At 39.2% G+C, this 24,954-nt stretch overlaps 1 protein-coding gene across 2 annotated transcripts in view; it reads left to right on the top strand.

The window, feature by feature from the left end:
* The window catches only part of NBAS (NBAS subunit of NRZ tethering complex), a 339,942-nt gene that overhangs the window by 183,563 nt on the left and 131,425 nt on the right, over positions 1–24,954 (top strand). For both annotated transcript variants that reach the window (XM_082852122.1, XM_082852121.1), the window contains 5 exons: positions 751–908; positions 1,871–1,960; positions 12,404–12,571; positions 15,427–15,540; positions 15,859–15,982. In XM_082852122.1, the coding sequence (XP_082708248.1) occupies positions 751–908; positions 1,871–1,960; positions 12,404–12,571; positions 15,427–15,540; positions 15,859–15,982 (654 nt within the window). The remainder of the gene's footprint in view (positions 1–750; positions 909–1,870; positions 1,961–12,403; positions 12,572–15,426; positions 15,541–15,858; positions 15,983–24,954) is intronic.

The following is a 24,954-nucleotide window of genomic DNA, read 5'->3' as shown; positions in this document are numbered from 1 at the left end:
GGATGGTACCTGTAATTTTGACTAATTTTGACTCTGTATATTTAGAAAAAAGGCCTGCTTTCTAACTGGAATGCCTTCAAATAAGAATAAAAGTGCATTTTAAGAATTCACAGTATAAGCTTGCGTAGGATAAAACTCTGCAGGTTTCAGGGGCTGACTGTATTTTTGGCACGGTCCTTGGATCTCTATCTTTATAAAGTGAATGATTCTGTGTAGCTCTCTATAATAATTTCTCTTTATCTAGGCTTTGCAGTGTATAAATACAGCGTTTAAATACAGGTTGTTTTTAAGTAAAGATTGTTCAGTTCTTCTAACGACCTAATGAAGGAGGAATTATTATTATTACTGTTTTTTAGTGGTGAAGGATGTGTGACACTTGGAACTTTCTCAAGCTCACACAAGTACTTGAACCATACCCTCAAGTCTTTCTGAATTCAGATACCCGGTCTTTTACTCAACATCAAAGCTCAGTAGATTATTTGTAGCCTTGTGAGGGAATCTAAAATTTAACATAGTTTATCAGAAGAATTTGTCTGGAGCGGCACTGAACTTTCTAGACAATGAACTCACCTAATCTTTCTTTTCTAGTTTCAGATCCTTACGTGCTTCTGCTTATATGATAATATGCATCACTGATGACTGCCTTTGCTTTGGTAACATAAGACCTAAGCAGAAAGCCGTTTCTCATGTTAGATTAAAGATTTTTTCTGGTAGTGAAAATCAGTTTGTTTTTTCTTGCCCTTTTTCCAGGTCATTCTAAAAGTTGGGATGTTTGTAGCCAGTTAGGACAATCAGAAGGTTGCCAGGACTTGGCCACTCGTCAGGAGCTCGTGGCTTTTGCTTTGACACATTGCCCTGCTAGCAGCATTGGAGTTCTTTTGGCTGCCAGCAGCTCTCTGAAGACAGAAGTAAGTGTTCCCAATAAAGTAAGTGCTCCCGAACTGTATGAAGCGTATTTTGTTGAGTCTGTGGATTTGGGATTTGTGCTCTTTCTTTTTCAGCAATATGAAAATTTTAATTTATGGAAAAAAATAGTCTGTCACTTATATGAAAAGGGACTCGAAGATATTAGGGTATAAACTAGTGTTGTTGGCTTTATTACAGTAAAGAAGAAAGGGTACAGGTATGAGAAAAAAAGAAAGATATTAGGAAATAAATTATTGAATATAATGGGGAAAGTTAGTGCTGTCAAGAATAAAACACGTAAGAAGTGGTCCTGTACAATATACGTGAAACCATGTGAGTTGAAACCAGTGATGGTACCATCCCCTTAGAAGTCCTTTGGAAATGGCAGGATATGGGCTTTGGCTAGAGAGAAGCTGAATTTCCTAAAATTCACAGGCTAAATCTGTGTCAGGGAGGATGGTGCTCTGGTATGGAAATACGGTACTGTTAAATATGTGAAGAGGGCTTCCCTGGTGGCGCAGTGGTTGAGAGTCCGCCTGCCGATGCAGGGGACACGGGTTCGTGCCCCGGTCCGGGAAGTTCCCACATGCCGTGGAGCTGCTGGGCCCGTGAGCCATGGCCGCTGAGCCTGCGCGTCCGGAGCCTGTGCTTTCACAGCAGTGAAAGGCCCGCGTACCGCAAATATATATATATATATGTGAAGAGATTCTGGAAATCACATTTTCATCTCATGGTCATTTATTACATTGTATATCAGGTTTTTCACACTTGATTCTGATCCTGAAACTGTGGTTGCATCCTTGTGAAGGTGTTCATGAAGTCCCACAGTAAGCCTGTTACCACAAAGTAGTCATTAGGAAATAGTGTTTTTGGTTTTTTTTTTTTTCCTCAAAAGAGTACTTTTTAAATTTAAAGCCTACATTGTAAAATGAGGCAAATTTAAAAACAGTTGTTCTTTTTTCAGATTCTTTATCAAAGAGTGAATTTCCAAATCCATCCAGAAGGAGGAGAGACTATCAGTGTGTCACCATTGATGAGTAAAGTGCTACAAGAGGTGAGTCAGGGTGAGAGGGGGCAGTGTGAAAGGTGGTTGTGAGAGGAATGAAACAGTCACCCTACTGTGTGTGTGTGTGTGTGAAGACTGTTCTTTTAAACTTTTTTTGTGTGTGAAATATAACATATAGAAAAATACACAAAACAAAGATGTCCAAGTGTCATAAAATATCATAAAGAAAACATCCATGAAACCATCACACAGATGAAGAAATAGCTCATGACAGGCCTTCCACAGGTCTCCTTCACGCCCTTCTAATCTCTCTCCTTCCAGAGATCCTGACTCATCCCAATAACTAGATCCATGTGTGTTTTGTTCTTGTTTTAAAACAACTTTAAAACCTATCACACCCTTCCCAGTATGATAGTTCAAATTTACCTGTTTTTGTACTTTATGGAAATAGTTACACTCAACATTATGTCTGTGAGATCCGTCCATGCTATTATATGTGTTGTAGTTGACTCATTGTTACTGCTGTATAGAAATTTATTGCTATATGCATATATTCCAGTTTATCCTTTCTAATGTTGACTGACATTGGTTTGTTTTCCGTTTTGGTTACTAAAAATAATGCTGCGTCATCATTCTGTACGTGTTTCTAGTGCACACGTGCAGACCTTTCTCTCTGGCATGGACCTACCTAGCGCTGGAAGTCTGCGTTATTAGATAAATGTGTACGTTCAACCTCAGTCGATAATCCCAGATAAGTTTCTAAAGGGGTTTTCCCGTTGCACTCTCAACAGCGGTGTCTGGGGTTGCCGTTTGCTCCAGTCCAGCACCTTGGCACGGGTGGTTTTCTCAATTTTACCGGTTCTCTTAAGTGTTCAGTGATATCTACTCTCTTAAGTGTTCAGTGATAGCTTTTTGTGATTTGATTTGCATTTTCCTGATTACTAATGAGATGGGCTTATCTCAGGAGAGGTCCTCTTTAGTGAGGTTCCTATTCAGTTCTCTTGCCCATTTTAATTGAATTTTAATCCCTTTTCCCTTTCCTCATTGAAATTCTTATGAATAAAATTTGTCTGGACCCGTTAAGCATGTATGAGTCTCAGGAGAGTTCACCCTGGGAGAGGAAGGAGGAAGCATGTACTCACTGAGACCTCCCTCTTGTGGGTCAGCCTTTGCTCTATGGAATTTAACCTCTTATGACTATTTGTAGCAACATAGGATTGGCACTTTTTTAGGTCAAAGACAGTAGCTATTTCTAATATTCTAACTAGATAAATTTAGAGGTGGTAATCCTCTTTATAGATTGGTTTCCACAGGATTCCTTTAAATGGTAAGCTTCACTTTCAAAGTGTAAAATGTCATTCATTTTTCTAGTAACTATTTTGGAAGACATCTGTTGTGATAAGTGAGCTACACTTAATCTCCTTTTTTTTGTCTTTGTGTTTTTTGTTTGTTTGTTTGCATTATATTTCCATACATTGATTTTATTTTTAATTTTTAAATTTTTTTGAGATATAGTTGATGTACAATATTATGTAATATAAGGCAAAAAATAGTGATTCACAATTTTTAAAGGTTATACTCTATTTATAGTTATTATTAAATATTGGCTATACTCCCAGTGCTATACAATATATCTTTGTAGCTTATTTATTTTATACCTAATAGTTAGTACCTCTTAATCCATTACCTCTATATTCCCCTCCCTCTGCTCTCTCCTCACTCGTAACCACTAGTTTTTTCTCTATACCTGTGAGTCTGTTTCCTTTTTGTTATATTTATTAGTTTGTTGTATTTTTTAGATTCCACATATAAGTGATACCATGCAGTATTTGTCCTTCTCTGACTTATTTCATTTAGCATAATGCCCTCCAAGTCCATCCATGTTGTTGCAAATGGCAGAATTCCATTCCTTTTTATGACTGAGTAGTATCCATTGTGTGTGTGTGTGTGTGTGTATGTGTACACACCACATCTTCTTTATAAACTGGCTGTATTCATCTTGCTGAACTCATCTGTAGTTGTATACTGTGTAGTTACTTTTAGGACTCTGGTACAAAGCTTCAATTGTGGAATTTATTAATAGAGTTAAGGAATAGTTAGCTTTGCCTACAGTGGAATATGTACAATTACTTCATTTCCATAATTCTTTCTTTTATACTAAAATTCAGTTTGACAAACATTTATTGAATACACATGTGTATCCCCAGTTCAGTGCTAAGTGATCTCAGGATGTCAAAGAAGTTTGTAATGTGATTTTTGGCCCTTAAGGGTTTTTCTCCTATTCCTCCTGTAGTGATGACTCCAGGAGAGCACTGACCAATAGAATTTTCTACAGTGAGGGAAATATTCTGTATCTCCACCGTCCAGTGTGGTAGCCACTAGTCACATGTAGCTATTGAGTACATGGAATAAAGGTCGTGCAACTAAGGAATCAAATTTTAAATTTTGTTTGATTTTATTTATGTTAATTTTACTAGCCACACAGGCTACTGGGTACCAGATTGGACATCACAGTTCTAGAAGGTGAGATATTCAGAGGAGGATTGTGTTCTGCAGTCAACACTGCAGATACTTTTTTTGGTTACTGTTGTTACACACTGTCTTTGAAGGGAAGTCATAGCATTTTCCAGGGGCCTGGAATGGTATAGGTGTATTTTGTCCTTTGGCGTGTTTTGACTTGTTGTATTGATTAGTTTCTGTTCGGTTTTCTCTTACTGGATATGAAAGCACGTTAAATTCTGTGGTGTTTTCTCCATGGGATTCAAAACAGTTCTTATATTGGGGAGTTGGCAAATTTTACTATTTTTCAAGGTCCAATGGACGACCTGCTTTTCATGAGATCTTTATCCCCATTTTTGTACCTTTTGAACCTCTGATCCTTCCCCACTTGTTCAGCCGTATCACCCACTGTCTCCACAGCCTCCTCTCTTTTCATGCCTTCCAAACACGTGCTGTGTTGCAGTCACGCTGAAGTTACCCGGTTCTCTGAGTAGGCTCTCTCGCAGCTTTGGTGTTATCTAGGCCTCTTGGCCTGTCCTGCCCTTCTTGTCTTGTGCTCTTGTCATCTTCCTGCCCTCCTGATCCCATCTAAGCTGTCGTTTTCTTTATCAAGCTTTCCTTGAGTCCCCATTGTTCCCTCTCCCGTATCCCCCAAGCATCTCGCATCATCGTATCAGCACGTGTGTGGTACGGTTTGGTCTGTGCGGCAACTGGAAGCATGTCATTTACCTTTGTGCTCTCTCCATGGACTGCTTGTCACAGAGTCGCTGCCTCGTAAATGTTTAGTAAAGCTAATTTGGAAACTCCCACTGCAAAAAGATTAGTGTGTGGTAAAAATAAATTAGAAAGTAGATTTTAGCCTAAAAATATAGGGAATTTCCAGTTTAACTCATATGTGTGTGCTCTGGTTGCTGTTGAGGTCCTGTTGTATTTCGGCCACTGTAAGGGGGAGTATCATTTCTCTGTTTAGTAGAGAATTGCACCATTTTTTGCTGAGTTCAGCTCCATAAGCTTATTCTGAATCCCCATCCTTCTTTATAGAATCCATGAAAAGCCTTTTGTGGCTTTTGGGTTTCCTATTTTCTGCTTCTCTGATGAATTAGAAAGTGTCAGCCCGGCCCCTTTGTAGCCTCTTTGGAGTAGAGCCTGCTGTGTCACCAAAAGTGGGCACATACTGCTCCATTAAGATTTCTTCAGTAAATGTAGGAGACCGCCAGCAGTCCTCCACAGGATCCATTTAGCGAGGAAAAGGAATTCTTCCAAAATGATTGTCTGTTTTTGTCTTTTTTTTTTTTTTTTTTTTTTAGCTCCTTAAAAGCTTTCCGGTCTTCCTTTTTCCTCTTCCAACAAGCTGTAATAGATCTAGGTCTCATGAAGTGCTAATCCAAGCCCTCAGTGAACACATGATGGCTTTGATTCATGAAGCACATTTCAGAATATTATAGCTACTATTATTAGATTAAACTGCAGTGCTTAGCCGTAAGATGCCGTGTGTTACACATTAACAGTAGATGTAATAACCGCGTTAAATTATAACTCATAAATGAGAGCTGACTGTATATGTAATCTGCTTAATGCCCAAGACTTTCATTACTCAGTTGTGAAAATAATGATTTTTACTTAAGTATCCAAGCAAAGAAAAGATGTTAAGTGCTGTTCTGTTGCATTTGCATTAGTACAAGTGGAGCATACAAGTTCTAAGGTATTGGCTGTTGTCCCGATGAACAAGATATTTGCTTTTAAATAGAACAAAGTACATAATTTGTGAATAACTACCAAATCAAAGATTTCTAGTTTCTTATTAATGTTGGTTATTATGTTTTTTTTAGGTGTAACAGAATTCCACCACTTAGAGTGTATTAACATTTTGTTCAGTTAGTATTAGTTATATCACGTAGCCAATAGTGTTTTCCCCAGATAAATCTAATTAGAGTTGGAAATGGTTAATATACAAGGTTCCCATTAAAAAATCATTTTCACTGTGGGAATTCTTGTTATGAACATCTTAAGTGGCTACAGATTTATACAACTGGACTAATTAATGTTTAGAATTGAGGCAGGGGCTAAGCATACAGCTATTTTGAATTTATAAATGGATTATTTAGAAATACTGAAATAAAAACAAGCAAATGACAGTTGTATTTCAGTACCACGGACAACCCTTTCTTTTCCCCTTCAGCAGTTGATGGACGTTTAAGTTGTTTGCACTCTTTAGCTATCATGAATAATGCTGCTGTGAACACCGGTATACAAGTCTTTGTATGGAAATATGTTTTGATTTCTCATGTAGGTATCTGGGAGTGGAACTGAAGGATTGTATGGTGTATATGTGTTAAATATTGGAAGAAATTGCCAAATTGTTTTCCAAAGTGGCTGCACCAGGAAGTATTAAGGTTCCAGTTTCTTCGTATCCTTGCTAACATTCTCGACTGGCTTTTTGCTTAAAGCAACTCTTGTAGGTGTGTGTGGTATCTCATTATCATTTTGGTATGTGTTTCCAAATAACTAATGATAATGAGCATATTTTCATGTGCTTATTGGCCATTTCTGTACCTTCTTTGGTGAAATGGCTATAAATATATTCCCCATTTTTTAACTGTGTTATTTGTCATCTCCTTACTAAGTCGTAAGAGTTTTTGCTGTTGTTTTTAAACTCTTGGATACAAGCTGTTGGATGTGTGATTTGAAAATATTTTTCTCTCAGTGTGTGGTTTGACTTTTTACTTTAACGGTGACTTCTGACTTTCTTAATGGTGACTTTTGAAGTGCAAAAGCTTTTAATATTGCTGAAGTCCAGCAATTAACATTTTCTTTTATTGCTTGTGCTTTTGGTGTTGTATCTAAGAAATCTGTGCCTAACTTAAGGTTGTGAAGATTTACTCCTGTGCTTTTTTCCTAAGAGTTTTATAGTTTTAGCTTTTATATTTATTGATAAATAAGTAATAATGAACCACTTTTTGTATGAGGTCAAAGTATAGGCTTGAGGAATATCCACATACAGAAAGATGAGTTAGAACTTTACCTCATATCATAAACAAAAATGGACTTGATCGCATCATATTTGTTTTTTCTTTTATGTGACATCTTGTTCTTTCTTAAAGGATTTTCAATCTTATATTGCAAAAGGTACACATTAATATTATGAAGTTTAAAATGATTTCATCTGAAGTGGATTTTTGTTAAAATTATTGCCTTAGTAATTTTCATTTTTCCAGATGTTTTGAAATTTTGGTTTGCAAGCTTGTTTTGAGCCCTACCATTCAGTTTAATTTTTTTTTTGGGCCATGCAGCGCGGCATGTGAGATCTTAGTTCCCTGACCAGAGATTGAACCCGTGTCCCCCTGCAGTGGAATCAATGAGTCTTAACCGCTGGACCGCCAGGGAAGTCCTCATTCAGTTTAATCTTTATTTCCCTAGACCCTCCTTAAGGATTCTGTAGTTTTGTGGTTTCCTCCTATCTAATCCCTTGGTGCTTCAGTCCAGAACCACATCCTAGAGTAGCTTTTCACTTGGGACTCCCTCCCCCTGTACTGGTGAGGATGTGAGAAATACAGACGTGGAGCCAGTGCTGGTTTTGCCCAGTTCCTTTGGGCTCTGATTCAAGTTCTCTGCCTCCATCGGCCCACAGCTTCATGAAATAAATATAAATGCATAACCCCAGGCAGTGAGCCAGGATGAAGTTCTCCGTCTTACAGGGAATCCTTCTAATTTCCAGTTCTTCTCTGAGGAGGAGGGCCTGGCGGCCATTGCCAGCATCTGAATTTTGAGCCCCCAGGTGTTGAACTCTATAAAGTTGAGTGCCTTTTGCCTCTTCCTTCTATTATTCTCAGTATTTTGGACCATGGTGAACATATTGCAACATAATTCATGACTCCATCTTGACTGGAATGTGTAATGTTTTCTTTAATTACAAATATAGTACAGGCTTCTATTTTAACAATCTGCTTATAGGGATTGTTAGGAATTCAGATAATATAGGAGTTCAGATAATCAGTATAATCTGGCATACTTTATTTCTTGAAAGTAGAAAAAAAAGATATGTGAAACACTTACGAAAAAATACTGACATTTGTTAATTTTTGATAAGACGTACATGTATATTTGTGGTAACTTTGGTCTTTCTGATTTTTTTGAAATATAAAAATAATCAATAATACATTGATATGTAAGCTCTCTTTCTTCTCTCTCAGTTCTTTCTCTCTCCCCATTCTATGTATCCCACTGCTCAGAGGTAAACATTTTAAAGTTTATATATATCTTTCCAGACTTTTTCTGAGCATAGACAGATTTTCTGTATAGCTCTCCTCTGTCTCCTGGAGGACTATTATTTTATTTTTTAAACTAAAATGGATTTGTACTGCATATATTATTTTGAAGCTTGCTTTTTTTCATATAATGATATGTGTCACGGACATCTGCCCTCGTCATTGCATATAGACCATTTATGTCATGGTATAACAGTGGTCACTGGATATGTATGTACCATAATTTATTTATCTTTTCCTTTGCTTTTCAACTTTTGGATTGTGCCCAGTTTTCCTTTATTTTGGACTGAACTGCACTGAGCATTTTATGTACACATCTTTGCATATTCATGCTAGTATTGCCCTGGGATAAAATGGGAGAAATGGGCTCCTGAGAGAGACAGTTTCCTGTTTCTTGTGGTCTGTCCTCCATAACTTTGTGTAAGTGCTGATTAAAAAATTGGGCATGGAAAAAGAAAATAAAAATATACTCCATATACCTCTGTTTTTCCTAACTACAGTTCTCTTAATCTGGATCCAAGAATGCTAGAAGATTCAAAAAGGATTCAGTCCCTAAAGCCCCTGAAATAGTGTGTCAAATTTGTTGTGTTAGTATATGTCTGTTTGTGGCTTTGTGTGTTCCTGTTTGTACACATGCATGTGCATTCAGTTTTCTGGGGAAAGCAGTTATAGCTTTCATTAGAACTGTATAGGGGGCTATGACTCCCAAAGATGAGAACGTCTAAATTGTAGCCTGGCCTGTTAATTAGCAGATGAACTGAAGCAGAGTCAGACTTTAGAGTGATTTACAACACGGGGTGTTTTTCTACTTCTTCTTCTCATAAATAGTTCCAGAAGTAGTATCACCAGTAATAAGGGTTGCATTCTTAATATTTCGAATTCAGGATGAAATTTGCTGTAAGTAATTGTTAGGTGCAGGGGAGTACTTTGGATTATTTGCAGATATGTTGGAGTAGAGAGGGTAGGGGCTGAGCTGAGTTTGAACTCTATTTGGGATCCTTACCTAGGTTATGGGTACCACCAGCTCAGTTCTCAGTTGGCAAACAGGTTTCCCAGAAATTAACCCTCAAATTACCAGATACCAGAGAGAGCAGCTCCTAAATAGATTACTATAGTAATTGATCAACGAGAATTGTTTCTGTAAGCCACGCTTGATGTATGGAACTGTCCTTGTTCTTGTGAACCTGTTTGGTTATGTTGTCTATTGTAGGACTTGAAAAATATTATTAGTGCTTAGGAGGTTAACCTTTGAGCTGTGTAACACTTGACATTAATGAGATTTCATGTTAAATTTTATGCTGGGAGTTGCTGACTTGGTTTGGGGGATTGATCTATTTCTGCTTATACACTGTAAATTAATTAGCAGTGTGCAACTATGAATATAAAAACTGCCAGTAGTAATCATTTCAGGAGTAAATTTTGCCTTACCTCTTTTTGCTTTCCCTGTTACATGGAGTTGAAAGAAAACTACCTTCCTCATTAATGCCTCTGGTTACACTATAATCTTGGTAGACTGCCCCCAAATTAAATGCTTCTTCTGCAGTCTAAATGAGCCTTTTATTTTACTTTCTCTTTTATAATTCTTATAAGGGAGGAATCTCTCACAGAAAATCCTTTTATCATGTACATTTCTGTGCATTGGAATTTCATTTATCTTCTGAAACAAACTTTTCAGTTTCCATGTTTAAAACTTTCTGTCTTGAGTTAGCCAATCCATATGAACAGAGTAAATTTTAGGTTTATTTTATGAAATGGAATAATTGTTTTATAGCCTGCTGTGTCACCAAAAGTGGTCATGGGAAACAGAGGTTTAAAGAAATTTTTTTAATTGAGATACACTCGACATACATTATTGTGTAAATTTAAGGTGTGTAATACATTGATTTGATATATTAATATTGCAGTATAGTTGCCATTGTAGCATTAGCTGACACCTCTGTTGCATCACATAACTATCATTTCTTCTAGTGCTGGGACACAATTCTTTTTCATGTTAAAAAATTAGAAAATCTTTTGAGAAAACTTAACCAACAGCAAAGTAGGTAAACTGTAAGTATTGGTTAATACAGCTTAAATACATTAGCAGTAAGAATAAAATTCAAATGCTTTTCTAGAAATTATTAAGTATCCTAACATGATGTAGTCATTTTCTTTTGCTGCTATAATATATTACTATAATTTAGCAGCTGTAAAACAATGCACATTGATTCCTTATAACTCCCATAGGACAGAAGCCGGGCAGGCTTGGGTGGGTTTCTGCTTAGAGTCTCAGCCAAAATCAAGGTGCCGGCAGGGCCGTGTTGTTTTCTGGAGGCTCTAGAGGAGAATTTGTTTCCATGCTCCTTCATGTTGTTGACAGAATTTCATTCCTTGTGTTTGTAAGACTGAGGTCCTCATTGCCTTGCTGTCTGTTTGCTGAAGTTTCTTCTCAGCTTCTAGATGCTTCTTGCATTCTTTAGCTTATGGCCCCCTCGCTCCATCTTCAACGCCAGCAATGACGGGTTGAATCCCCTCATGCTTCACATCTCTCCTGCCTCTTCCCCCCATGGCATCTCTGTGACCCTAGCTGGGAAAGGTTCTCTGCCTTAAAGGCTCACGTGATTAGGTTAGTTCCACTCAGATAATTCAAGATTACCTCTTCACCTCAAGGTCTGTGTTCTTAATCATATCTGCAGAGGCCCTTTGCCATGTAATGTAATATACTTGCAGGTTCCAGGGATTAGGATATAGACATTTTGGGGGGCCATAATTCTACCAACCAGATATAGCAACTGTCAGGTTGGTCTAAAATGGTGAATTTGTCCTAAGTGTTTGTTGTGTGATGATGTCTTGGTAATTATTGAGTGATTACATGATTTATCATTTTTTATTACTTAAATAACATATTAATGAATGATGTGATATAAACCTAAATAGCCAAATTAAACTATTCTTTTATTATTGACAAGAAAGCTATTTAAATTGCAAGACTAGACCTTAATTTTTCTTTCCTTTAACTGGGATACGGCAGAAAAAATAAGTAGAAATAGACAGATACTAAACCAAAAACTTGGCTTTTGTAGAACAAATTTATCTTTCTTTGATCAAAAGCAGATGTAGTTGCTGTCATTTCTGTTTAAACAAATGCTAATGTGTTGGCATTTTTCTCCACATGGAATCTCTTGGGTTAGTAAATGGAGAGTTCGAATTTTAGCTGATTGCTTCAAGATTGGCAGGAGGTTCCACATTATAAACCTTTTAAATACTAATAATCATCCACTTGTTTACATGATAAACAAAATACCTTTCAACATTTAAAGTGGATCATCTGAATCTTCTAAGTTTGTCTGGGTCACAGTAGCATTGTTCAAATGAATATTTCTTAATTAATCTAAATAATAAATACTTTAAAATGTCTTGTCAAAGAAACAAGCATGAGTATCTCATTGGAGGATATTATATTGGTAAAAAAATGATGAACCCATTCTTTGCCTTGTAAATATTTCTTTGACTAATGCACTGAGATGTATGTTCCTTTACCGAATTTTCTTTTGTAAATGATTCGAGGAGGTACAATGTGCTAATAGTGCTTTGTTTCACATTTTTTTGTTACTGGCAAAGATGGATTTTTAGATCTATTTGTCTTCATGTCTGATAATTTTAAGTAGTCACATTATCACTCTCTGCTCTGTTCTTGTGACTTCCCACGTTTTTGCTCTTGCCATTTTCTTTTTTTTTTTTAACATAGGATGAAGTAAGTGTCCCAGGCAGCAACTCAGCTGACCTGTTCCACTGGACCACTGCTACCACCATGAAAGTCCTTTCCAACACCACGACCACCACCAGGGCTGTGCTGCAGGCCGTCAGCGATGGGCAGTGGTGGAAGAAGTCATTGACTTACCTTCGACCCCTTCAAGTAAGCAATGCATCTTGCTTTTTTAATTCAATTGGTGTGGTTTATATCAGTTCATTAGCATGCTCTTCAGTTGGTTTCACTGTTGTTACAGCTTTATCTTCTTTGGATTATTAAAATAATCTCTTAAGAAATCTCGCATCAGATAGGAAATGAGTAATTGATTTTATGGAATGTAATATACTACCATACAATATTTGCAAAAGACAGCAATACGGATTTAAGTACGGTTTGGTTTATATGTCAGAATTGAAGTTTACTGAGATGAAAAGGAAAGTGATGTTTATCAAGGCTGTCTCTCTTTTGCTATTTTTCTGTAGGCCAGTAGTGGAAGAGAAGTGCTAGGAGCCAGCCTGGGGGCTGTCTTAATTCTCTCGAGCTGCTGTAACAAAAATATCGTAGACTGGGTGGTTTAAGCAGCAGACAGTTATTTCTCACAGTTCTGGAAACTGGGGAGTCCAAGATCAAGGCGCTGGCAGATTTAGTATTTGATGCAGGCCTGCTTCGTGGTTCATAGACCGCCATCTATTTGCCGTGTCCTCACACGGCAAAAGGGGTGAGGGACTTCTCTGGAGTCTCTTTTATAAGGGCACTAATCTCATTCCCAAGGGTTCTGCCATCGTGACCGAATCACCAACCAAAGGCCCCACCTCTTAATACTATTACACTGGGGTTAGGATTTCAACATATGAATTTGGGGCGGGGGGCACAAACATTCAGTCTTTAGTAGGGCCTTTAGGTAAAGAGAATGGTTTAACCGATTCTTTCACGTATTCTGCAAGTAGAGGTCAAGACAAGCAGTAGAACAATTGAGTTTGTTTTCTGTGACATCTTAACCCACTGTGTCCCTGCTGTCTTCTCTGCATTCTCACACTGCCATCCATCCTTTAATCTCTCACTGGAAAACTAAGAGGAAAAAGAAACGTGCCTTTTTATAAATGCACCCTGAACATTTGAGTATCTTATTTATTAATTAATTCTGCAAATACAGGCATTTTCCATGTGTCAGATAATGTGCTCATCACTGGGAAAAGAGTGGGGAAATCCTTCAGTCTAATTCCCTTCCCTTGTGTAACCTGTATCCCAGTGGAGGAGACAAAGAAACCAACGGATAGCAATATTTGTATAATAATGAAATGGCAGGTGGTAATGAGTACTATGAAGATAACATTAAGCAAGGTAAGGGAATAGTGAGTGATACCCGGGGGAGTGAAGTTCTGATTAGGGAAGTTAGTTTCTCAGAAGAGGAATCACTCTGAGCAGAAAGCTGATTGAGCCAAGTAGGGCAAGTACGTTTTGAAGGAATGTGCTTGACATCTTTGCAGGACAGAAAGGATGCCAAAGTAAGGGGGAGCAGAGTGATGAGTGGGGAGAATGGTAGGAGATGAGATCAGAGAGGTGGTGAAGAGGCCCACCATGCAAAGCCTTCCATAGACTGCGATAAGGACTACACGTTTTATTCTCAGCAGCACGGAGAGCTGTTGGAAAATTCAGACAATGCAGTTGTGTGATCCAACTTTACTTTTCATAAGTCTATTTAACTTCTGTGTAGAGAGCCGTCAGTAGTGAGTCAGGAGTGAAGCAAAAAGACAGATCTCTCTTCCAGGACTCCAGGTGAGAGATGTTGGTGGTTTGGATTAGGGTAGCCATGAAGGAAGTGGGAAGTGTTTGGTTTAGGGATGTATTTTGTGGACCTGATGATGGTCTGAATGTGGGATATGCAGGAAAGAGAACTAAGGATGATCGCCCAGAAGAAACCACTTACTGACATGCAGTGGGCTTGACTTCGGGTTAAGTCTGTACATCTCTCTTCGTTTCATGTATCACAGTGGATTATGGTTAGGGTTACTTTTCTGTCTCACCTGTTGGGGTGTTTTGAGGGTCTGTGTCTCAGATGAGGTGTTTGATACTGTGCCTAATGTATAGTTTCTAGTAAGTGTCAGTTGTAACTTCTAACATCATTTGCATCAGGAGCTTGGTTGTTTCCGGAGGCTATGCTTGGCCTAAAGTAAGTGCTTAATAAACTTTGGAGGAATGGGTGAATATCTTCTCCTTGGCTTTCCAATAAGGGGCTCTTTACAATCTATTTGAGGAGAGCAAAACATAAAGACAGTTAACCATGGTAGGGTTACTATAATACTGCTAATGAGGAATACTGCTGACCAGTCTTATGAAGGCATCTGTGTGGGTTGTAGTTGTGGACGAGGTGGGAGTGATGCAGGGGGCCCAGTCGTACCTTCTCTCCATCTGGTGCGGTTTCAGCAGGTGCGGTCTGAGGTGGGCCTGGAAGGAGAGGTGGGCAGTCAGCATGGACCATTACCCTCATAATGGAAGAAAGGCATAGTGGCCGGTAGGATGCATAAAGTAGGTGGTTTAGTTGGTGTGGAGAGTTAGTCTTTAAAGCTAATTAACATTTAATAAGTTTGAATGTTACTCTCTGCAGTTGAGATTGAATACTGTTGACTGCGTTATTCAGAGCTACTGAAGGATTTGGGAGCAAGGGAACAGTATGCACAGAATGATGTTCTGGAAAGGTTATTCTGACTGTTGTATAGAATGTTGGCCATGTGAGTAACACCGATTGCTTCGATGTTTCTGATTCAGTGATATCAAAGCGACCAGGAAAATCAAAAGGCCCTTCAGGGTAAGGTTGAAGTGCTGCACTTAGAATATGGTGATTATTCTCACATTCTCCGCTGGATATCGCTGTCACTCGGACACTCTCTCTTTGGATCACACATGCACATTGATGCGTTTCTCCTGAAATCTGTTTGTTCTGTCTTCCTTCCTTTCCTCCTCCACCTCCCCTCCCAGGTCTCTTTCTTTTTATCCAGTGTTCTTCACTTTGTTCTGTTTAGGGACAAGAATTTGGTAGTGCTGATCGAATTGGAACCAGAGCCAATGAAGGCCTAGAAAAACAAGGCTGTCATCCTTTTTACGAATCTGTCATCTCCAATCCCTTTGTTGTAGAGGTAAGGTACAGTGTGCCTAAGAACACGGATTTAGCTGTCATGGTGTTGTGGGCATTTTACAATGAACAAAACTTACAGTTTTCCTGAAAATGTACTTCTTTTGCTTTGTTCTTACTCATGTTGTTCATTGGTTTTATGTGATTTGTTTCATATACAACATGTTATGAGACTAAAATCTATTTATAATTTTACAAAAAATAACGTGCTTCAGTAATTCAAGTTACCAGAAGATAAAATTCCTGTCATTATGTTTTCTAAGAATATCTTTATAGAGAAAAAGACACCCTACCAAATGGTGTAACTGCTTCTTTTGTCTAGTCTGAAGTGACCTATGACACCTATCAGCATGTCCCGGTAGAAAGCTTTGCAGAAGTATTGCTGAGAACTGGGAAACTGGCAGAGACTAAAACTGAAGGAGAAGAAGTATTTCCAACAACGGAAGGTATGAAAGAAGGTTCTAGTTCCCCGACAGTGTGTAACTTATATTAGGAGAATAATAGATGAGACTGTATAAATGAATGAGAGTTGGGAAAAACAATAACATTTTCAGTAATTTTGAATGGCTTAACTTGACACCATCATTTATACATCTATTTATTCATTGATTTAAATCATTTATGGAGTATCTACTCTTTTCTGGATACTTACCAATTGAGGATTTAAAAGGTAAATAAGATATAATTCCTATCTTAAGGTTGCTAATTATGTAAAGTGATTCTTATAGTGAATGATATAAAGTGCTCAATAAATATTTCCTTTTTTCCTGCTTTTATGGATTAGTTAAGGATGTTTAAGTGCTTGTTTCATGGAATGTAGTTGTATATTTCATCTTAAGGCTTTTCTGCATGGTGACATATCTTTCCATGTGAAATTTTTTGAAAAGAATGAAATGTATGCAAGTTTACCAAAGACAACTTGCCATTTGTACTTTTTTCCTCTTTAGCCTCCTTCTTTTCAAGGTTCCAGGGTAATTGTCTTGACTTTTTTGGTTTTTTTTTCAATTTTCCCTCTCTCTCTGCTCTACCATCCTTAGTGGGTACCTCAGGATTTAAAGGCTACTGGGGCTCGAGCTATCTTGTCTATATTCCAGGCATCAGTAAGGAGGAAAGCGGGGTGGGAAAAACAGTTTTCTTGGCAGTCCTGTCCAGGACTTCCACTTACCTATTGCTGGCTACATCTAACTGCCAGTGAGCCTGGGTGATGCTGTCTCTTAATGGAGCACATTGCTGTGTGGAATAAAACTTGGGGAAATGTGTGTGGGGAATAGAACTGCCATGTTCCCAGAAACCTGATGCTATAACTTATTTTTATTTTTTAATTTTATTTATTTATTTTGCGGTACGCGGGCCGCTCACTGTTGTGGCCTCTCCCGTTGAGGAGCACAGGCTCCGGACGCGCAGGCTCAGCGGCCATGGCTCACGGGCCCAGCCGCTCCACGGCATGTGGGATCTTCCCGGACCGGGGGCACGAACCCGCGTCCCCTGCATCGGCAGGCGGACTGTCAACCACCGCGCCACCAGGGAAGCCCGAAGACACTATTTTTATCTTCAGTGGGCTTGCAGTCAAGTGAGGAGACAAATTGATGTGTAAGCGCTAAGACAGGCAAACACAAGAGGCATTGGGATGACAGACGTATGACCGCTGAGTGAAGAGGGTGTGTGAAGAGGCTTCCTGGAGCGGGTGGTATTTGACCTGAGTTTTGAAGGATGAATAAGAATATAGTACATGAAAAAGGGGGGAATTTGAGAGGGAGATGTGTTAGGAGAGGCAGAAGGGGGATATTTTAGGTAGAGGGAAGAAGATGCACAGAAGCAAAGAAGATAGGCATCATGATTTTTCAGGGATTTGTGTGTTACTCTAATACCCGGAGAGGAGAGACAGTGTGGGCAACCAGTGAAGAAATGAGGCAGCAGTTGGCTGGAAGGAACGCGGGTGCTGAGTTAAACATTTTAAATGAACCTGCTACTGAATGGTCTGGGGGTTTCAAGCAGAAGAATATTCTTCAGTTTCCTTACCTGTGCAGTGGGCGTAACGGCCTGTATGTTCCACCTCTGGATTGTTGCTCTTTAGTGGTGATGATGGGGCCCCGTCTGCGCACCTTTTCCTAAAGGCTAGTCCTGCCCTGCACTGACTTCCTTGCCATTGGCCATCTCGTACTTTAGTCCATCCAATTATGATTTCACCTTGTTTTCAAGGCCTGCTGCCATAGCTCTCCATGCTGGTTGCACATTCGAATCACTTAGGGTATTTTTAAGAAATACTGAAGCCTGGGATCCAATGTAGACCGTTTATTTCAGAATCCCTGAAGTGGGGTCCAAACACATCAGATATCTTTTACAGTTCCTCAGGCGATTCAGTTGTGAAACCATGGTTAAGACCCTTTGGATGTTTCACGAAAGATAACAGATTCTTTCCAACCGTCATATGTCTGTTCTTCAAACTCTGACACACCTGCTTCCTGGCAGCCTGGAGAAAGCCACCTGTATCTTTTATGTCTGTGTCTGGTCTTTTCAGCTTAAGGGTCGTATCCTGAGTGCTATATCTATTTCTAACACTTTTACCAGGGTTTTCTATATGATAGGTGCAAAATCAGTGTCTCTTCGCAATGATGAGAGTAGGTACGGTACGTGCATGACAGTTATTGGGACAGGAATTGAGACTATGCTTTTGGTGAATCTGAATCCAAGTGCCCAGAGATGTGTGTTCTATTCTTAGTACTATAGTGTCTGTGAGATTTTAGTGGGATTTTGGGGATTTTCTTTCTGCCCCAGTGTTTCTTCAAATTGTCCTTTTTGACAGATTTTAATATCCCATCATGGGAAAGAACCCAAGTTCATTAAAATATTTAAAAAAATTTTTTTTTCTAATATTGTTGAATAGGAAAAACATTTCAGAGTACCTACTGTGTATATTAAGAATGGAACTTTTTAAATATAGAGGTGATTTTAATATAAATCATCCCTTTAATTTACATTTGGGTTTATGAAATTATGAAGCATTTTCATAAACATTTGATATCTCCTTTTTTTTGCAGATAAACAGGCAACTTTATTATAAAGTAGGTACAAATAAAATGTGATCTTATAGGTCTGATACATTAGAATACTAGATGTTTCATTTTTTTAAAAAGTACATTTAGGTATTTATTCCTAACCCTTGAAATTTATAATAAGTCAGTCAACAGACTATGGCCATACCCTTCCCTGCATGCCTTTTGTTGCATCTGTTAAATGGCATTCTGAGTTGAATGAACCTGACATGTGTGGTGTATCTCTTTTTATTCACTTCCAATTTTATTGAAATATAATTGGAAATAAAGGAAAAATAAAAAAAATTTTTCCTTGTGATGAGAACTCTTAGGATTTACCCTCTTAATAACTTTCCTATGTAATATACAGCAGTGTTGATTATATTAATCATGTTGTACATTGCATTCCTAGTACTTATGTATAAGGGGAAGTTTGTACTGCTTTTTAACTAGTTTCATCTAATTCTCTGTCCCGCTACCCACCGCCTCTGGTAACCACAAATCTGATCTCTTTTTCAGTGAGTTTGCTTGTTTTTGAAGTATAATTGACCTACAACACTGTCAGTTCCCGGTATACAGCATAGTGATTTGATACTCCTGTATATTATGAAATGATCAACATGTTTGATTTCTCTTGATAATGCTAATATATTTGAGACAGATATCTCTGGCTATTTTATAATATCAAATATTTGTCAGAAAGTCAGCAGATTTGATGAATGATATAGGTTAAATGACCCAAATTAAAAATCGTAAAAATGGGACTCCTGACTTTGGTTCAGAAGTAGGTCACAGTACAAATTAAGCTTCCCAACATGAGCTGAGTTTTCAGGATTTTTTAATAAAGTTGATGAAAAGGTTTTTACGGAGACTAGCTGAAGAAAACTGATCATTATTTATTTAGCTAAATGAATGATTTAATGGCTAATGATTTCCAAATCAATAATATGGGCAGCCTTCCTCTGTAAATTTAGTTCTGGAATTAAATTATCATAGAGTGCTTTCCAGAGGCACTTCCTTTGCAGAGAATTAGTGCTTGGAGGCTTAAGACGTAGCTTTCATCTGATTTTGGCTGTATAACTTGTTTAGAAAATGCATTGTATTCAAGGTTAGAGAATAAGTACTGCAAATTAAATTCATACACACTGCTAAATGTAGGGCAGGCCTTTTTTGGGGAAAAGAAAAAAAAAAACTTAAATGGCAATGTAAAATCACTGTGACCCAGTCTGTGGCCAGCCTGACGTCTGGTGGGTCCCAGTGAAAGCCCGTGGGATCTGGTCTACTTCAGATCCTCATTGATCATTTTGTCCTGCGTCGCATCAGATGGCTCACAGATTCAGACTCTGAGAAGCTTCCCGTACGTGGGGGCTTGATTTCCACTTTGCAAGAATAATTGAGCCTCAGTGAGGGCTGCTGGGAAAGTTCGGGTGGTGTGAAGTGTGGGCAGTTATCGTGTCTCTCCCCACTCCCTTCCCCACTGGTCCCTCCACCATCAGTTTCCTTCAACAATTCGGTTATTAGTCAGGAGGGGTTCTGGGTTGTAGGGATTGATGAGCTGTGATCTGGCTATGGGGGAGAAAGATGTCACAAGATGACTTCAACAGTTGTGTTAAGGATTAGGGAAGAGATATGATCCCTTCCCTTTCAACCTGGGGACGTAGGGGACTGTGGTGTACCCGATGCCAGTGATTGTGGTCTTTCTAGTCTTGGAGCAGTGGGGAGGTCATGGGCTTTTTGTGGCCGGAACCTCAGCTGCCTTAGTGCTGGAGATGAGGCGTGTGTACACTTGTCTACAAGGATCTTTCAGGAAACCCCATTTGGGAAAAAAAATAACTGACGGGGAGCTTGAGCATTTGGCACTGTTTTCAGAGAGGAGTTTTTTCTCTTTTCTTCCCCAAATATTTTATTAAGGGAATTTTCAAATGCACAGAAAAGTTGAGAAAATTCTACAGCGAACTCCCATATACTTCTCCACCTAGATTCTACAGCGAACATGTTACTACACTTGCTCTAGTCCATCCACCAAATCCAGCTGCTTTGCTGACATGTTTCAAAGTTGTCGGCATCATTACACTTCACCCCTTGACACTGCGCTGTGCATATCTTTAACTAGAGTCAGCATTTCTTACTTTTTTGTGAGGTAACATCTACAAACAATGAAATACAAAAATCTTAAGTGTAGACGTAAGGTTGGTGAGTTTTGACAAGTGCAGCACCTGTGTAACCCTGACTCCTCTCAAGATATGGAACATTTCTATCACCCCAGAAAGTTGATGCCTCTTTCCTGAAAACACCCACCCCACACTCCCAGTCAGGTGACAAATGTTTGGATTTTCCCCGCTGTAGATCAGTTTTGACTGTTCTAGAATTCATTCAGTGGAATCATACAGGATGTGTTCTTTTGTGTAAAACTTGAGGTTTATCTGCATCTATCAGTAGGTTTTTATTTTCTTTCTTCTCTTTTTTGTTTTTACAAAGCTGTTTTTTTTTAATTTATTTATTTTATTTATTTATTTTTGGCTGTGTTGGGTCTTCATTGCTGCGTGGGGGCTTTCTCTAGTTGCGGCGAGCAGGGGCTACTCTTCGTTGCGGTGCGTGGGCTTCTCATTGCGGTGGCTTCTCTTGTTGTGGAGCACGGGCTCTAGGTGCGTGGGCTTCAGTAGTTGTGGCTCATGGGCTCAGTAGTTGTGGCTCGTGGGCTGCAGAGCGCAGGCTCAGTAGTTGTGGCGCACGGGCTTAGTTGCTCCGCGGCATGCGGGATCTTCCCGGACCAGAGCTCGAACCTGTGTCCGCTGCATTGGCAGGCAGATTCTTAACCACTGCGCCACCAAGGAAGCCCTTTTTTGTTGTTTTTTAATGACTGAGAAGTATTCCATTGTATGACTATACCACAGTTTACCCATTCTTCTGTTAAGGGACATGAAGGCTTTTTCCAGTTGATGGTTATTATGAAAAAGCTGCTGTGAACTCTTGTACAGTGTTTTTGTGGACCTGTGTTTTTACTTCTCTGGGGTAACTATCTAAGGGTAGACTTGCTGGTCCAAAGATTATGGATTTGTTTAGTTTTATAAGAAACTATCAGACCTCTCTTACTTGTCAGTGGTTGTGGTTTTTCTGGGCTCTGGTTCTTTAAGACTTCAGGTTCTCTATCCGAATTTTACCTGCCTGGCAAGGAACAGACAGGAGCTTGCCCTCAGGATAGAAGCTGTAAAAATGGGAAATCACCGGTGCCATGTCATGTTTCCAAATGGCATCTACCCTCCAGTCTCTGTCTGCTTTCAGTGCCTCTCCAGTGCCTTCCGATACTTGCCTTTTGTGCTTTATCTAGAGTTTATAGTCTTCATCTGCACAAGGACTGTACCAGTAACAGAACCCAATCACAGAAGAATTTAAATAGAATTTATTATTCTGGATTTCGCTGGAGTTCATCCTATGACAGTAGGGCAAAAGTCTGAGTCGTAGTTCCCCAGAGAAGGGAAATAGGCCAGGTGCCTTTCTCTTAGGATTAGTCCTGAGGAGTCAATTCATATGAGTGAAGGCTTACCCTGTGGAGTGGATTTTGGACTTACCCCAACCTTAAGGGATCTTCATCTTGTGTAGTTAAAATAGATGTCAAGAAGCCTCTTGAGAAATGGGCCAAATGGACGTTCACGTGGGTGAGTTGTGCCAGCTGAGTAGCAGTCCTGGTCGAGTTGCTGCAGTGAGGACTTGGCTTAAAGTGAGAATTTGAAAAATACGTGGCAATTCGGCAACAGCTATGAAAATTATGGCTGCGGGTATTGTTTAACCTAATAATTCTGCTTCTAAGAATTTATCCTGTGAATTCACACACATGAAAAATATGGCATATGTTCATTGCTTGCAATAGCATAATATTGTCGACAGCCTGGTACATATTAACAAGAAGAGATATCTAATTTTGTATGTCTTGTTTCCTGTCTGTATTAGTCAGCTTGGGCTGCCATAACAAAATACCATAGACCAAGTGGCTTAAACAACAGAAATTTAGTCTCACAGTTTGGAGACTGGAAATCAGGGTGCCAGCATTTTTGGGTTCTGGTAGTGATCTCTTCCTGGCTAGCACATGGCTGTCTTCTCACTGTGTCTTTACATCAGGACGGGGGGCGGGGGAGGGAGGGAGTGGGGAGAAAGAGTAGAGTGTTTACAAGTGAACTCTGATGTCTCCTCTTATAAGGGCACTAACCCCATCATGAGGATCCCACTCCTCATGACCTCATCTAACCCTAATTACTTCCCAAAGGCCCCATCTCCAAATACCCTCATGTTGAGGGCTGGGGCTTCAACATATAAATTTGGGGGAATCACAAATATTTGGTTCATAACACTGTCTTTACAGATTGCCTTTCTGAGTTTAGGTGATTTACATAGCTTTCCAAGCCTATGTAAAAACAAGTTAATACTGCATTCTTTGCAGAGCTTTTTGTGGCACTTAGAGCTAATTTATACAAAGCATCTATCTCATATCTGGCTCATCAAAGCAGATTTTTTTTAAATAGTTATTTTCATTTTATGATAATAATTATTATTATTATTATTATATAGAGGAATGGCACGAGTACTTTCTTTATAGCGAGTTTGCATTATAGGTCATTTGAATGTCAGATTAATTTGGCTGGGGTATAGGGTAGAGATAATATCAGTTAAAACCATAAGTTATGGCTGGCCCATATTTATGAAGGCCTTGAGTGCTAAATAAGAAATCTAGCTTTCCTTCTTTAGGGAATGGGAAACCATTGAAGGTGGCGGGGGGGAGAGAGAGAGAGAGAGAGAGTGTGTGTGTGTGTGTGTGTATGTGTTTTCAGCTGGCGAGAGACATGATTACACAGTACTTAATGAACATTCCTATAAAATTAGTGTGAAACTACTATTTTAAGGATGGATTGGAAGGAGAAAGACTGAAGGCATCAGGTAGAGTTGGGGGGTTATTGAAAGAGTCCAGGTTTTGAACACTGACAATCTAGAGTTTGTGGCAGTGAAAATAGAAAGTATGTGTGAAAGAGTTCTTTAGAAATAATTCAGCAGGACTTGATGACTACCTGAATGTTGGGAGCGGAGAAGAGAGTAAAGTCCAAGATGACTCTGGGGTTTTATGTGTCTCACTGGGAGAACAGTGTACTATTTTTAGAAATATGAGAGTTACTAGGTACAGGACGATCAATTGGAAAAACTTGTGCAGTAAGTCAGTGGTGGGTCTTAGCTTTGATCCCGTAACTTTCTGGTTCTGAAGATGACTTCCCTCCTGCTGTATCATTCTGCCTGATTTTGTTTGCCAGGGATTCATTGTACATTTATAGATGTTTTACTTGTTGTTCTGAAATGTACCCAGAGTCTGGTTTTATTCAGGTGTGGGCAGACACCCAGACATGAAAATGATTTTCATGAAGGAAGAAGTTTATACTCACCAATCCCTAGAAACAGAAGACACAGCAAGCCACCTGGGCCACATGGGGAGGCACTCAGGTCACCTGGAGGCAGAAGGCATGAGGCCAGAGTATGGGTTTTCGTGGGAAGGAACAGGAGAGGTGTGGTAGGCACGCTTGCGCAAGCTTACGATGGAGAGTTTGAATAACCTGGTGGACTCCGGGCTATGGGATGGTCTCTGGCTGACCGGCGCCTGGCCCTGAGGTGATCAGGGCGAGGTAGTATTGCCTCTGTAGTGTAAAGGCCAGAGAGAGAGGGGGTCCTTCAGAGAATTGGCTCTGAACTGGTTGGTCTGTAGATCAAAGGCGTGCTCACCGGGAAACCGTCTGCTCCACCTGCCAATTGACTAGCTAGCCCTGGGAGGGCAGTCTCACCAGGATCGTCAAGACGCCCCCAGTGTCAAAGCATTATAAAATGCAGAAAAGTTTGAAATGATGAACACATTTGTATATATGAAATAAAACCCATGTGGTTATTATTCACTTGGAGCAAATATTTGTATTTCAAAGTGATTATTTTCACTGCTTGGTGAAAATTAACAGTGATGATTCTTTGGACTCCTCTGAGGGTGATTTTTGTCATTACTTTTAGCTCATGGAAATTAACTATTTCTTTTCTCTTTTGCCTGCTGAAAGCTTTGTATTCAGTGATATATGTTCAAGAAATGCTAGTGACCATCTTGTGAGTTGTATCTGTGAATTAATATAACTCTTTAAAAAATAAACCTACTGGAACTTACGTATTCAGATGGAGATTCTCTCTCTCAAAGGTATCTTCTGGGAACTATGCATTTGTTCCAGCCATGCTGTCATGGCTCTTTTTTGTTGTTTCTGTTTTTTGTTGGGTTGTTTTCCTTTTGGAATTTCCTTCAGGGTCTGTAGCATACGCTTAGGAATATCTTCAGTGGTACCATATTTTTTCATCCCTTGAGGGTGCTTTGGTTT

Source organism: Leucopleurus acutus, assembly GCF_964270905.1.
Source record: "Leucopleurus acutus genome assembly, chromosome: 12".
Lineage (NCBI taxonomy): Eukaryota > Metazoa > Chordata > Mammalia > Artiodactyla > Delphinidae > Leucopleurus > Leucopleurus acutus.
Note: the sequence above shows the minus strand (reverse complement) of the source record. Positions and strands in the feature narration are given on the sequence as shown.